The sequence below is a fragment of the Eurypyga helias genome, unplaced genomic scaffold, assembly GCF_000690775.1.
Source record: "Eurypyga helias isolate BGI_N326 unplaced genomic scaffold, ASM69077v1 scaffold1901, whole genome shotgun sequence".
Taxonomy (NCBI): Eukaryota; Metazoa; Chordata; class Aves; order Eurypygiformes; family Eurypygidae; genus Eurypyga; species Eurypyga helias.
In genome coordinates, this window is record NW_010229951.1 from 42,271 (window position 1) to 56,512 (window position 14,242).

The following is a 14,242-nucleotide window of genomic DNA, read 5'->3' on the forward strand; positions in this document are numbered from 1 at the left end:
TAGACATTTTATGTGAAGTACAGCAATGAGGTTAGAGCCCAATCCTTCACTCTGCTAACCCTGATCTCCAGTACTGGGCCTTTCATTCTGCACAGCAAAAAAAGGAACAGAAGAAACCTGGCTAGCACAAAGCACTAGAAAAGGGGTAGCTTATATCGCTACTGCCTCTTCTAGGGGCTGAAAAAATTAAAATATCTCTGGGGATCTCAACTCAAGCTCCTGCAAGCCACTGGCACCACTGCTGGGCTGTTTTTAAACAGAGTTTTATTCTGAAAAGCCACATTTATCCCAAGCGGCCTAGATTACTTATTCACATGGAAAAGCACCACATGTATTTAATAAGCCCTGTTGAAAACTCTGGTTTCAAGCAGTGCCAAAAACCAGTTCTGCTATTAAAAATATCGCTGTATCTCCACGCTTTGCCTCCAAGACTTCAACACACCCAACTCAGATAAACTTGTCTTCCTGGATGCCACTTGCCAAAATGCTCCTGGCCAGCACTTCCCCCATGAGCCTGGCCAGCTCTGCCTTGCTCTCTGCCTGACCACAAGCCATCCTGAATGACAGCCCCTCCCTTCCCCAGCAGAGCTGCGGTAAAAAGGAAACGCCAGTAAGATCATTGCCATTACCACTAATTGTAAGCAGAGCTGTCAGCACTTGGGAGAATTATACACACACCTGGAATATCAGCTAAGCTGAAGTTTCCTGTTCTCCTGAAAGGCAGCTCTGTGCTAGCAAACTCCAGACTGACAGAAATGAGTGATAAAGGACCCATAGCCACAGGAAAGTATATAAGCTGTTTGATTGCTGGTTTGCTATTGGACCTTTTAATATTTATGGAAATGTGTACTGTGTGTTTTTCCCATCCTAGGCCTATTGTCATATTCTTCTGCTAATACAGTTACCACAGCCACAGGTTGTAAAGGAAGGACATAAAAGATGGCTATTAGCATTATGTCATTATGGTCCAAGATGCACACCTACATAGTTCAAGTACAGACTTATCTAAGTGCCTCAAAATCTTAATATATTTAAATTAACATATTTAAAATAGGCCAGGCAGACCACCCCTCCAAAGTGCTGGTTTCCCTCTTTTGAACTTAACTGTTCTTAGGATGTCTAATTTAAACATACACACAGTGAAGTGGGACCCTTTTTAACTTAACCCCACTAGAAATTACATGTGCTGTGTGTTGGAGAAAGCCTGCAGCATAGCTGAGAAAAGAGACCAGATCTGATGTGCCTTAGGATGAGAACTGGACCACTGTACCAATTAACAATGTGTACGCCCCTTACCTCCCCACACACCCATCTGCTTCTGTCTACCACTGCCCAAATATTTAAGAGCAGGGGCTGTACCTGACATGCTAGTTAAAACCAGCCACTGTTTTACACCAGCTCTATTCTGAACAAAGTCTTCCAACCTGTGGTCAGCTGAATACGGATAGTAATGCACTGCAGGACTTGCATCTCTGTCACACATGCTGTGTCAACCCTTGCTTCGGAGGCTGGGGATGTAAATCAGTGTTTTCACTACGGTGCTGATCTCTAAACCGACAGCTATGGCACAGATGTGCCTGGCATTTCGCTGCCCTTGCTGAGCACAGTGGACTCCCGCAGAGAACTGCGACAGACACATCTTCAGCCTTCTCAGCATAGCCAGGCCTGCCAAGCACCTAATTCTCCTTCTCACTTGCCACCTCCTGTCCCTCAAGCAAAAAAAGGGCTTGTCTAAACTTAAAATGATCTGATGGTACAGCTACATGGGTAAACCTCTTTGGTAAATAAAAGGTTAAGCAGATACAGCTTATATTGAATCACTGAATGAAACAAATGACGGCAAAAGACTTTTTCACTGATATTACCGAGTTTGCACTAATTCTTTTAAAGGTATGGCTACATCTCTAAGAGCTGGGGGAGGATGTTTGTCATGTACCTATGCCAGTAACACTTCTAAAACTGGATCAAGCGCCAAGTATGTTAGCCAAAACACAGTTTTGTCAATCCGTATAGCCGCATGTACTGGCTTTCATCAGCACAGGCAGGTGGGTTAGCTGCCACATCCCATCCTTCTGATGTGTGAATACAAAGAAACTGCTGGGCAAGGACACCACCACTGATGGACTTGGAAGTCATCAGGCTGTATGTTATAAATCTAAGCTGAGCAGTAATTGTATGAGGACTCAGTGATCAGAAAAGAAGTTTTACTTCTGAAAAAAACAGCAAGAGCAAAAAAATCCCACCATCTCCTTGCAGTCTTTGCTGTTGCTGGGACTCATGAAACAGCTTGTCTACATCAACCTAAGGTTTTGCATATGCAAAAATGCGAGAAAGAGCATCTCCAATCTCCTACTCCATCTCAGCCTAGGAAAATATAGGGAGGACCCAAATTTGCCATTGGAAAGGGAGGTGTGATGAAAAGGAATTAAAAGCCCAGAAAAGTGAATGAGACCTAATAATCTCTTTGCTCTTCTAAGGCTTCCTAATCCTGATCCAGCAATATACTAGGCTCAAATTAGGTGGAACCTATGTTTCACTGAAGTTCATTTTTATTCCCCACATTTTTGTTAGGGAACCTTATATGCACAAAACCTTGAATAGAAGTATTAAGGTTTTCATATTGGGAATGCTTCTGTCAGACCAACTGTTCACCTAGTCCAAAACCCTATCAGTCACTGTAATCAGTACTACATACGTCAGAGGAAGATGAAATCATTGGTAAGTCTGTCAATAGGGAAGACATCTTCCTAATCCCCACAGTAAATAATATGTCTATTCTGGAACCTTATAATCTCTTTATCATACGTGGTGTAACTGTGGACATTCTCATTATGGATACTTAATCCTCTCAAAGATGATAAACTTCTGGCCTCACTAATATTACTGTGGCATTAAGTTCCTCATGCTTGCTGTGTGTTCTGCAAAGATGCATTTCCATTAAGGATTTTTCTGCGTATCTCATATTCACTGTCTGACCTGTGCTATATTACTGTCAGAATAGGGCGCTCCTGTTCGTCCTTTCTCTGCCCTGTTCTTCACATTGTTTGTAGGTTCATCTACAGGTAGATAGACAGGAAAGTTGATCTGAAGTAAATGGAGGTTTTAATTAAATTTTAACGGATTAGTTTATCTACAATGTTAAAATGGATAAATTATACTACATTAAATCCCTGTATGGACATACACATTCAGAATGAAAATGGCCTTAATACAATTTAGCTCCCTTTGCTTCCAAAGTAAATGGAGATAAACCAAATGAAAGCCACTTGTATTTTGAATAACAGTATTTACAGAGTGATTCAATGTAATTCAACTCATCATTTTAAATTCCCATATTTTGTCACTTCATTTTTTTTTCCCTGAGTGTTACCATGTAAACAGAATGATGTGTCAGAACATAATCTCCTATCTTGCTCACAATTTCCATCCTTGACATCCAGTCATTTTTGTTGTTATGTGGACTCTTCTTATTTTATCACATACTTTGGGGGTATTATAACCACAATGAAACAATCGCCATAATTAAGAGTGTTTCTGCAGTAAAGACCATCACTGCAATAATTTTGCACACTTGTGTATCTTGCTATTTAACAGGCAAGACAACAGTTAACTCTCTGTGTGGATTAAGCACCTGAATTTTGAACTCACCACAACAGCCACTTCAAGTCTTTTACTTTAATTATTCCCATTAACAGGGAATCTAGTGTGAGTAGCAAGAATTACTTTTCCTAACAAATGCGAGTCATGTCTGAGTCAGCTTCTGTCCAAACCAATGTTCAACAGTGCAAAAACTGTTAGTCTCACAAAAGGCAGTCACACAAAATGAATGGATCATTTTTAACTCCAGCTGCATGAACTGTGTCCGTATGTCCACTAAAGCAGTCATATGTCCATTAGTAATGCCACCAGCCAACAGAGTTCACACCTCCAGTAGGTTTAGGGTGAAGCTACCCTGGGCTGTGACTGCACCATCAGGGACTACATTCACATGAATAAGAGTAACCCATTTTTCCAGTGTACTATGTCTGCTAAACCCAGAAATTTCAGGAGTCAATACTTGCTTCCTAACAACTGCAGGTCTCCCTCTTTAAAGCTTTAATCGACTGGAATAGCCCTGGATAAACTAGCTAGTGGAGATGCGGTGGTGTTATGGGTGATGCAGGGCAGGTTGCTTTCTGGGCAGATGACACCAGGGAGGGTTGGAAAGGAAAGCGAGTGTAGCCAGTGGGGCAGAACAGGCAAGCTGTCATACTTCATGTTTCTGCTTGTTAAATCTGGATGCACCTAATTAGTTATGTTGCCTGCTAACACCTCTGGCGACAATGATGATGATTCTAAGACTATGTATTCCATGGGAATGCACATAGACAGATTTGGTGTAAACTTTCATGTAGTCCCTGCTGCCCTTTTCTGCACAGAAATCTTGCTGGGGTGCATGTGTGCATTTGTGTTTATTTCAAATAAAAACGCACATAAAAATAAAGACCATCACGTGCTGCCTCTGGTTAAAGGTCAGGCCTACTCACATCTGCACTATGACCATTTGTTAATGAGTAAGTACTAGCAAAACCACCACTTCACCAGGGTTTGGTGATTTTCCAAAATTAAGGCTATTTTGTCTCCATTTTTTTCCTCACAGTTAAGGTCTTCCCCAGTAGAGCCCTGTCCAAGTGGATCCAAGTGACAACTATCCCCAGACCATTAGACAGCTCAAGTATGTACCCTGCCACATCCATAAGGCCTAGGCATGGAGCTCTGTTAAGCTTGAAGAGAGATTTAAATTGGATTTAATTTCAGAATAGTTATTATGTGCTGCTTCATCTACTAGAAAAACAGGAATTTCAACCTTTTTGCACCTAGGAACAGACCCTCTTACCACATTTTTGAAACTCAGCTGCTTGATAGGAAATGACCCATGTTTTCTAGGATCTTTAAAGAGAACTTGGCTAGGAAGCAAATCAGAACTGAGCTGGGACTAACCAGGGTTAAGGTTGCTTCTATCTGCAGATTACCCCTCTCTGCTTTTCTAATTCACTCACCATGCCTTATCTTTCCATTAATCTTTAATAAACCTTTTAGTTAATTCCCCAAACACATGCAATCTACATGACAGCAGGATACAGTGCAAAAACAGCCCATGGATGTGAGGAAATAGGCAGCAGAGGAATCAGAAGGAGGGGAAACGTTCAGGATTAAAAAATGCCCAAACTGCAGGTCAGTAGAAAACGATGCGCAATCGGGAGGAAGCGGTGGTAAGGGGCAAACCAGGGGCTAAAAGGGTGTTAGTCTTTCTCAATGGGGCCCTCCTCCCCTCTCCACTGTGCTTCCACCTTGACAAAAACAGGCAATCCGATTTCAAACTTGGAGCCTCTGAAATGTGGATAACCCTCTCCAGGCTGACAACAAGGATATAGCTAGATTAAATGATAAATGCAATTTAACCCAACACAGCAGAAATGGTAATTGAATTATATTGCTTCTAAATATGATAAGTATGGGGCTGGGGCCCTCAGGATTGCAAACACAAACACAAAGAAACATGCTAAAGGGAACTGCTAAATCAATGGATGAATTGTGACTTCTACCCTCCCTCCTTCCCACAGGATGCTTGATAAGCTGCTGATTGCTTCTAAAACATCTACTAGCAATGTTAGGAACTGATTAAGCAGCTTACAAAGCACTGGGGGCTAATAGACAGGCACACCAGGGAGACTGCATCTCTGCCAAACACAAAGAAACATGCTAAAGGGAACTGCTAAATCAATGGATGAATTGTGACTTCTACCCTCCCTCCTTCCCACAGGATGCTTGATAAGCTGCTGATTGCTTCTAAAACATCTACTAGCAATGTTAGGAACTGATTAAGCAGCTTACAAAGCACTGGGGGCTAATAGACAGGCACACCAGGGAGACTGCATCTCTGCAGTTAAGTAGCTGGGTTTTTCATGGCTTGATTATTAAAGATGAGATAGCAGAACATGCTGAAAAGATGTGGAAACTGTTTTAGACCTCAGCTGGCTGGCCTTTTTATTTTTCACATGGAATCATTTCCACCCTGTGACTTCACCAGCCAACAAAAGCCACGTTTTCTGTAGTTCTGTAGTCTCCAGCTCTGAGGGGCATCTGAACTACATCAACTTCAATGTTTCAGCTGAAGATCCAGAACCGACTATGCTGCCCATTATCCTGCAGAAAAGGCACCACTAGACAAGGGAAACATCAGCCGAAGAAGCTTAACGTGTTTTGCATATCTCTGGTAATGGCCCAGGCCAGCTAGCGCAGGTTACCTCATTGCTTCCTCCACTGTGCACCTGAGTACTGCACCACATTCACCTTTGATTTCCTTTCCTCTCTTTTCAGCGCTTTTTGCCAAATTCTTCTTGCTTAATCTGGTACATAATAGAACTCTGCTGTTCAGGCAGATGTACTGCAAGGTGCTTGCTTAGTTCAACCAGTATCAGTGCAAGGACACATTTTGCTGGCACGTTAACTCTTCTGTGGTCACGTCTGTCACAGTCACACCGCATGGCTTAAATCGGTGTAGCAGGCTTGCTGAGGGTTTTGTGCAATTTTTTTTTTCCCCTCTTGTGGTAATGCCTAGCAGGCTTTGTAAACAAGCATGTTGCACCAGGGACTGTACAAACTCATACATTCCTGAATAACTACTCTTTCAAGCACAGAAATAAATACTACTTGTCACCTGTAGGCTGAGCCTTACATGAGCCTTCATTGAAGATGAAAAATTTCTCAGAGCAAAGTTCTTTGCAGACTACAACTTTCTTGTGCAGCCTCTTTCCAGCCTCATTTCAACACTGACTCTGTAGGCTTTCTCTCTCTCATCCCTAACCAATGCCCCTGTTAACCCATTTCTATATGAAACTATAAAGCACAAGGATGGCTTGGCAATAAAGCTACTTATGCTACGATTAGCCAGAAGGGGGAACGTACAATTAGCATTGAAAATAAGAACAGGTTGAATTAGTTGAAGAAACTTACCTGCTGAAGGTCTGCGAGAGAATAAAGATGGATTTGCTGGAGAAGATACTCTCTAGGAAAGATCCTGAAAAAGAGAAAAATGGATGTGTCACACCTTTACAACTGGAAAAATCAAAAGATTTTCTCTCCTCACCAGAAGACTGCAGAAAAATGAGGTTAGAGGGGAGGGAGAGCTTGTCAGAAACTGGAATTATGTCACCCTGTAAGCACTAGCCACCATTACAGCATTCCTCATGGGCACAACAATTCCACACTGAGAATGAATGCTGTGCCAATGTCGCTCTCCAACCATCAGGAAAGCATGTACTGCGCACATTTACAGCTGTTGAAAGCTCATCTTGAGCACTGAAGGTGTTTCTTCAAACAATTAACTGAGTAATAAAAGCAAGTAACTCAAACTACACATGAAAAGTATTTCTTATGGCTTTTAGCACAAGATTCCTGGACTGCTAGAAAGCTGTTCATTTCAGATGTGATTATGGTTTTGTAACTGAAATAACCATATGGGGGAAAATGTCATGCAGATACTGTTCTTCCAACATAAAGTTGATCGATAGCCATCCCGTTTTTCACACAGAAATATATATATTGGTACAGACTCTATAATGACTTATTTGAAAAAGGCATATTTTCCTTACACAAACCAAGGTTTCAGGCAAGACCATTGATTATCCACTGACAGACCTGTTCAGTAAAGCTAAATTACAGAAACCTGAACAGAGAAGAGATGTCCTAATTAGAGTGACTTGCAGTAAAATGAAAAACTGGGTTAAAGTAACATTACAGAGAAAAGTGGTCCTTGTAAAGGTAAGTGGATATTAGCAAGAAAGTTTATGGAAACCTATGCATCTGCCATAAAGATGTCAGGAAGAGAAAAAGTTCATCTAATTAAAATGTCTATCTTTGTGTGCACACAGAGAGAAACAACCAGCTGACCTCCTTTATTTTCCATCCACACAGAACAAATAAAACACCATGCTAGGGTATAATGGGGAGTGGAGAATCACATCACTCTTGCAAAAAAAGCAACCAAGTATCTCAAGAGGTGCATCTATTTTACACTGCATGTTGCTTAGAAAAGAAACTGTGAACTCATTTCCTACATTACAATCACATAGTTTTAAGGCAATACAGAAATTAAATTTGTGGTATTATTTAATGCATGAACAAAGCTGTGACAAGGAGCAGTTTGCAGTGGCAGAACTGAATGGCAGTGAACAGAAAGACAATGGGACAAAAAACCAAAGATACCGAAACACCAATATAAACTTACATGGTTACATATGAGACTAATGAGAAAGTACACAGCAACACAAAGAGGAGATTTTAGAAGCTACAACAACATAATTAGCTAAACCACAGATCACCACGGTAACAATACCAACTGTAATCTTTGACAGAATGCTAAACCAAAAAATAACGGAAGCACCTTGGTTCGTTCTGCTCCATTAGGTGTCTTAAACAACCACCTTAAACTGATGCTTTCACAGCTGTCTTGGAGGGACGAGGACTTTTCATTGCTGTTGAGAGGTACAAAGCCTCATATGCCTTTTATACTTTTGAAAAAAAAAAAGTCTAAGATTTATTGGGGTGGGAGGGGAAGAGTCCTGCAAGCACAGCATTGACACTGGGCACTGCCAACCTTACGGTACTCTTATGGAGCAGGACAGTGCCCTTGCTCCTTCTGACTCACCAAGCATGTCTGCCCTACCCACCCAATTCTCAGCTGCACACTCACTGGGATACTGCATTTTCCCCTTTCAGTTCTGTAGGCTGCACCATTGCTGCTATTAGAGGTGAATGTGTTCCAGCAGCTGTGCTGCATCACACCTTCATAATATATTTGGCACAATGTCAAAAACCACTAGAAAACAGTCAAAATCCAGGTATCAGACAACACATGACATTGGGATTCCTCATTTGCACATAGAAGATTTATTAAAATTGATTGCTAAGGAGTTAACGCTGAACAGCATTTTGAAGTCATTAGTATTTTTCAGCTCTGACAGAATTTCTTTCATTGCAATTTCCCCATCATTCTCCCCTGATCACACAGGCAGGCACTAAACAGTGCAGCAGCTTTGCCAGGAACTGTATTATTTGCTGATGCCCTTACAGCACTGCTAAGGAAAATAATTAGCTAATGAAAGATTTCCTTTTTCAGGAAATAGCCTGAATAGCCCACAAGGCAGAAACTGTCAACGACTAATATCAATGACTAACATCACGTTCCCCTGCCTTCAAGAACTGCATTCATATCCTGCAACTTCCAGCTCCTAATAAAAAGTGTGCAGATGAAAACCAAACTCTTGATCGAAGGACTCCCTTTGTCAGGGGGGTCTCAGCCAGCACAGGCCCTGGTGACAGCCATCCTCTCCCTATACCTGTCCCCCTCCCTGAGATACGCTGTTTTGCACTAGGAGCTCTGCAAGAGCCAGCATCCAACACTCCTTCTCCCTTCCAATCTATTTCCAGGAAAAGAAGTAGGCACTGCCCTCCCAGGCTTATGCAAGACACACATACATACACGCACGTACCCAGCACTCAAGGGAGGGGAGTGCTTATTTCCATTGCTGTGGAAACTGAAGCATTAGAAACCCCTCAGTAAGTAAGTCTGGTCCAACTTCAGATTTGCAGTCCTTCCATTGTCTCAAAAGTTCACAATTTGGTTGTGGCAGGCCACAACAAACAGGCTGAGCAGCCAGAGCTCACATGGACAACATCATTTGCAAAACTTCTTACGAAGCTACTGGACCAGTTCCTGTATAGTTCCCCATACGTGCGGAGCTGCAAAACACTCCCTCAACATCTGCCCGTGTTACCAAAGGTGGGGAGCACACAGCTCCACGAGTGTGAAACCACTGAAATGTCCTAAGTGTAGGCAGTGCGGTCCCTGACCATTCAAAATATAAATTGTGTAAATTATCAGCTGGGCGAGAAATCCCCACAGACCAAGCACTCCAGATGAACGACAGCCAGTTTCCAACAGCTTGCCTGTCTGCCCAGGTTCGCTGCGCCTCATGAGGCTATGCCTTACATAGAGTCTTTTTCAGTAGAGGGCACACAGGACTAATTCAGAGCCTCTTGCTTCTCAACCCAGACACTGCCTCTCATGCAACTAGTAGGAACGTGATGTCTTTGCCATCTCTGTCCCTCTGTCAACTGCAGCTGAAAGTGGCCAAAGGAAGTCAAAGTCAGTAGAGTACACCATGTCGTGGCTGAAGCGTCCAGACGAAGTACTACACCGCATCCAAATCAACCTAAAAATCACATTCATGTTTAAAAATCTGACACAGACCACAGAGCAGGCTGAGATAATTACACTTAAAAACATTTAACTAGAAAACATATATTTACTTTCTGCATGAGATGGAGTTTTGAGCATTCTTGGGTGAATATAAGGCCTTGATCCACAATGACTGAAATGTGCTTGCATTTTATTTGCCCCTTGATATAAAGGTCCTTTACAAACACCAAATGGGAAATCTCTGATAAGTTATTTGAAAGCAAAATAAAAGATGTCAGTTTTGTGAATCTTCTGATTGATGCGCTGTAACAAACTGGATTTTTTTTTTTAAATCGGTCAGTTAAAAGCATTCAATAAACAGTGTCCTTTCAGTCAAATCTTAACACAGAAAAAAACCTGGAGTGAACTAGGCAGAGGTCAGACGCAAGATGTTAAGACTCATCACAATAAAAACTCAAACCTCTGCTGCTTCAAAATGTGACCTGTGACCCTTGAGAGGCAAATGGTATCAAGTGCACGTCCCACTAAAAGTACCTCCTAACCTTTCACAGTTTGGAAACTCCCGGACCAGTTTCACCATCGATGCAAAGCACAACAGCCGTGAGTCACAGGACTACTGTGCTGTAAACCCTGGCTACCAGTCAGGGTTAAGTCTGCAAGGAACAAACCAAGTTCAATGTTAACCAGCCCTCTAGCTTTGCCAGTTCCTGGGAACAATGAAATCCAAAGTCCTGTTGGTAAAAGGTCTTTAAATTGCTTTATTGTTGTGTGCTAGAAACAAATGCAATCAACGCATGCAGGAAAGACACCCACCATGAGAGACTTGTGGTCCAACTAAAAGAGAGAATTGAGCATTCTCAGTTTGCGATTATTATTCTTTTTTATTGGATACTTTCTAATCTGAAGCATAACCTTCAGGCAAGATAGAACTAGAAATTTCATCCGTTGCCTTTCGGATGATCTTATCAGGTAAGTATTTGCACAAACAAAGGTTATCTTTTAGTGTCCTCCCTCAAACAGAACCACTGATAAGACTTTGCTTTTTGCATTTGGACAAAGTGTGTAGTCATGGTGCTTTGTTAGCACTAAGTAATTGCTCTGCATTTAAAGCCTGTTTATCATCAGCTTAGGTCATTTTTCTCCAACGGGTTAAATACCCTGACAGCTCTGCTAAAGCTACAACCAATTAATCTGCCCAAGCCTGACACTATAACCAAAGTACAGACGTGATAAGCAGAACGAACTCTTCTTTTTACAGCGCAATCAAAAGAAATCAAGTTAGCTGGCAGGTGGGCACAGCCAAGCCTCTTTTGTACCAAAATCCTGTTGAAACCTAGGATGGGAGGGGGAGGGGAAGCTGGCACCACAATTTCATGTGCCAGCCAGGAGTGTCTTGTTTGACCAGGCTGAGGAGCGTATGACTGAGCTCTGACTCACGGGAGACGCAGATGCACCAGTCCAGCACGCAGACCCATTCAGCCGTCCTCTCCAGCCCTCTGCCGGAAGCTGCTACACCCACAGCTGGCACAGCACCCCACGTACCAGGTCCGCTTCCTCAGCCAGCACAGTTCATACCTACTGCACCACGCTGCAAACTAAAGCAGCAGGCAGGCAAGCACATCCTGATTACTGCCCTTCCATATTTTTTTTGCCTCCTAGACGAGGGGCAAGAGGACCTCTGAAATCCATGCAGCGTGTACCACCGACAGCCTGTGCGTAGCACATGGGCAGAAACCGGGTGCGTTCTGATTTCACTGACTGAAAAAGTGCGGAGGGATGTCAGTGAACTGCCAGTCACTCAAATGTGTGGGGCAGGGTAGGTAACATCTCGTGCGAGGCGTTCTCTTGCATTCATTTGACAGGGAATCTGTTAATCTATGGCAGAGAACAGCACCAGAGGTGAAGGGAAAAGGTAGGATTTTTTCCACTGTTGCTAATTCTTACGGTTTTATTCAGGCTTTTGATATTGTATTTCCGTGGAAATCCCAGCTCCTGGAAGTAAGCTGGGAGAGAAGAACCCCAACTTTCTAGCCAAAAAAGTTCCTCGGCTAAGTGGGTCCCTGGGAAACCCAGTGATTTAGAAGTCAAAAGGTAATAATAAAGGAATGAATTTAAAACACAACAAACCATTACTTACTTACTTAATTCTTATGGTATTATACCAGATTAATGATTTCTTGTAATTCTATGGGTTTGGCTACAAAAGCGTTTGTGAACTATTTCATACTGGTGAGCTATGAATACTCTTCTGCTTATGTACTGGCAACAGCCATTCCTAAATATCGTCAGCCCACACTAAGTGCTAGACATACTAGCAAGCGTGTCCCGGTAAGGTGTTGTTTCATGTTGTTATGAAATTCCCCATGAACATCCCTGTGCTAAAACAGTTACTCTTATCATCCATCAGCAATCCTGAACCAGTATATAAACTTTCAACTAAAATACAGTACACGAACTCTCTCTCCTCCGTGGTTACTAGAGCGAGGTTATGGTAACGTCATGAAAGACAGAAATTACTACCAATCAAACTCAGGAATCGACTACAGCTGTTACTAAAAGCAGAATACAGAGACTTAGAGGTACAGTTTCACTTTGAAATCAAGTTAGCTCAGATCCCACAATTAACTTGAAATGAAGACCAAGAAAATGCTCTCAGCTTTTGTCAGGGACTTCTGAAGCCTTACAGTGTGCTGCTGGAAGTTTGGATACAAAACCACAGGGATAAAAATGGCACAAGTCATATTTAACATGGTGTACACATCTAATAGGAACTTTCTAAATCAGTAGGGTTTTTTTAAAGCAACCTAGTCTCAAAAAGTGAATGGAAACTACCATTTTGAAGCATGTGTAATATCACTGATCTGTTTGACAGGGAGATGCAGGTGTGTCCCTAGACCAGAAAATGCTAACATGAACTGAAAGACCCACCTGTCCTCTGAAAAACTTAACATATATACCCTGGCATGCTCCTCAGCCGGAAGCTTACTATGGGAGAGTACTGGCTTGTGCTTTTAACCTTCCCTTGGCTGGAACAGATAGCAGTACTGCCACCACGCTAGCCGCTCTAGCATACATCTTGTTGCTCCAACTCTGCTTGTCACGCCTAGTTGAAACAAAAGCTTGAAGTCCACCTTAAACTCCACCCCCAACAGTTTTAGCCAAATGCTTTTTAACTTGCAAGGACCCTGCATGCACAGGTACTTCTTCAAAAAGACGCAAGAGTTGAAGCAAAGAGGTGGTCTGTTTGGAAGAGCTCCATCAAGAGGCATGCTTTATTTCAGCTACTGCAATGACTGCACGCATATATACCATATAAATGGTATGTAAACCATATAAACCAACAAAGAGCTTGTGCATACTTCTCTGCAGTTATTTTCTCCCCCTTCCTCACTTCAGGGTGTTGTTTGGCCTTAACACTTAATGAGAAACTTAATGAGTTTCTGTCTTGCCCTCTTTCCAATCACCTGTGCAACAAATTCTCTTCTTCTGTTGCTCTTGCTGTTCACTCAGAGCTCTGAGTGCTCTGAATCACATCCTTCAGTTCCTCTCCTGCCCAAACTTTCTTTTTGCAGTCTACTGCTTTCACAAGTTGTGTCTTTGTTCTCCTGCTTTGGGATTTTCCACTTTCCAAATGGCCTATCCATTGCAAAGAAAATGGAGAAAACAGTCTCCTTTGACAGCCTGGACATGACTTAATAACCTTCTGTTGTCCGTGGCCTGAAAGATGACATAGCCCCAGCTTCACATACGTGAGGTATTTGGTGGTATAGTGATTGCATAAGATCAATCAGGATTCCTGTGATGTGTTTAGACAGGTTCCCCACTTGCCACACAAATATTTTGAAAGTAATCTACTCCTGTGTCAGAAGTGATATGTCTAAGGCCTCACTGTAGGAAGTGACAGGACTCTATTGTTCAGCATAACTGAATTTGGGCTTGTTTCGCATCGTGCTGACAGACCGGCAGGGCCAGCGCCGCCACCACCCCTCACGGCCTCGC

The 14,242-nt window shown here is 42.5% G+C and overlaps 1 protein-coding gene across 1 annotated transcript in view; it reads right to left on the minus strand.

Moving 5' to 3' along the window:
• PLEKHM3 (pleckstrin homology domain containing, family M, member 3) overlaps window positions 1-14,242 on the minus strand; it is a 72,865-nt gene that overhangs the window by 20,624 nt on the left and 37,999 nt on the right. The window contains exon 5 of the mRNA XM_010160547.1: window positions 6,997-7,060. Within this exon, the coding sequence (XP_010158849.1) occupies window positions 6,997-7,060 (64 nt within the window). The remainder of the gene's footprint in view (window positions 1-6,996; window positions 7,061-14,242) is intronic.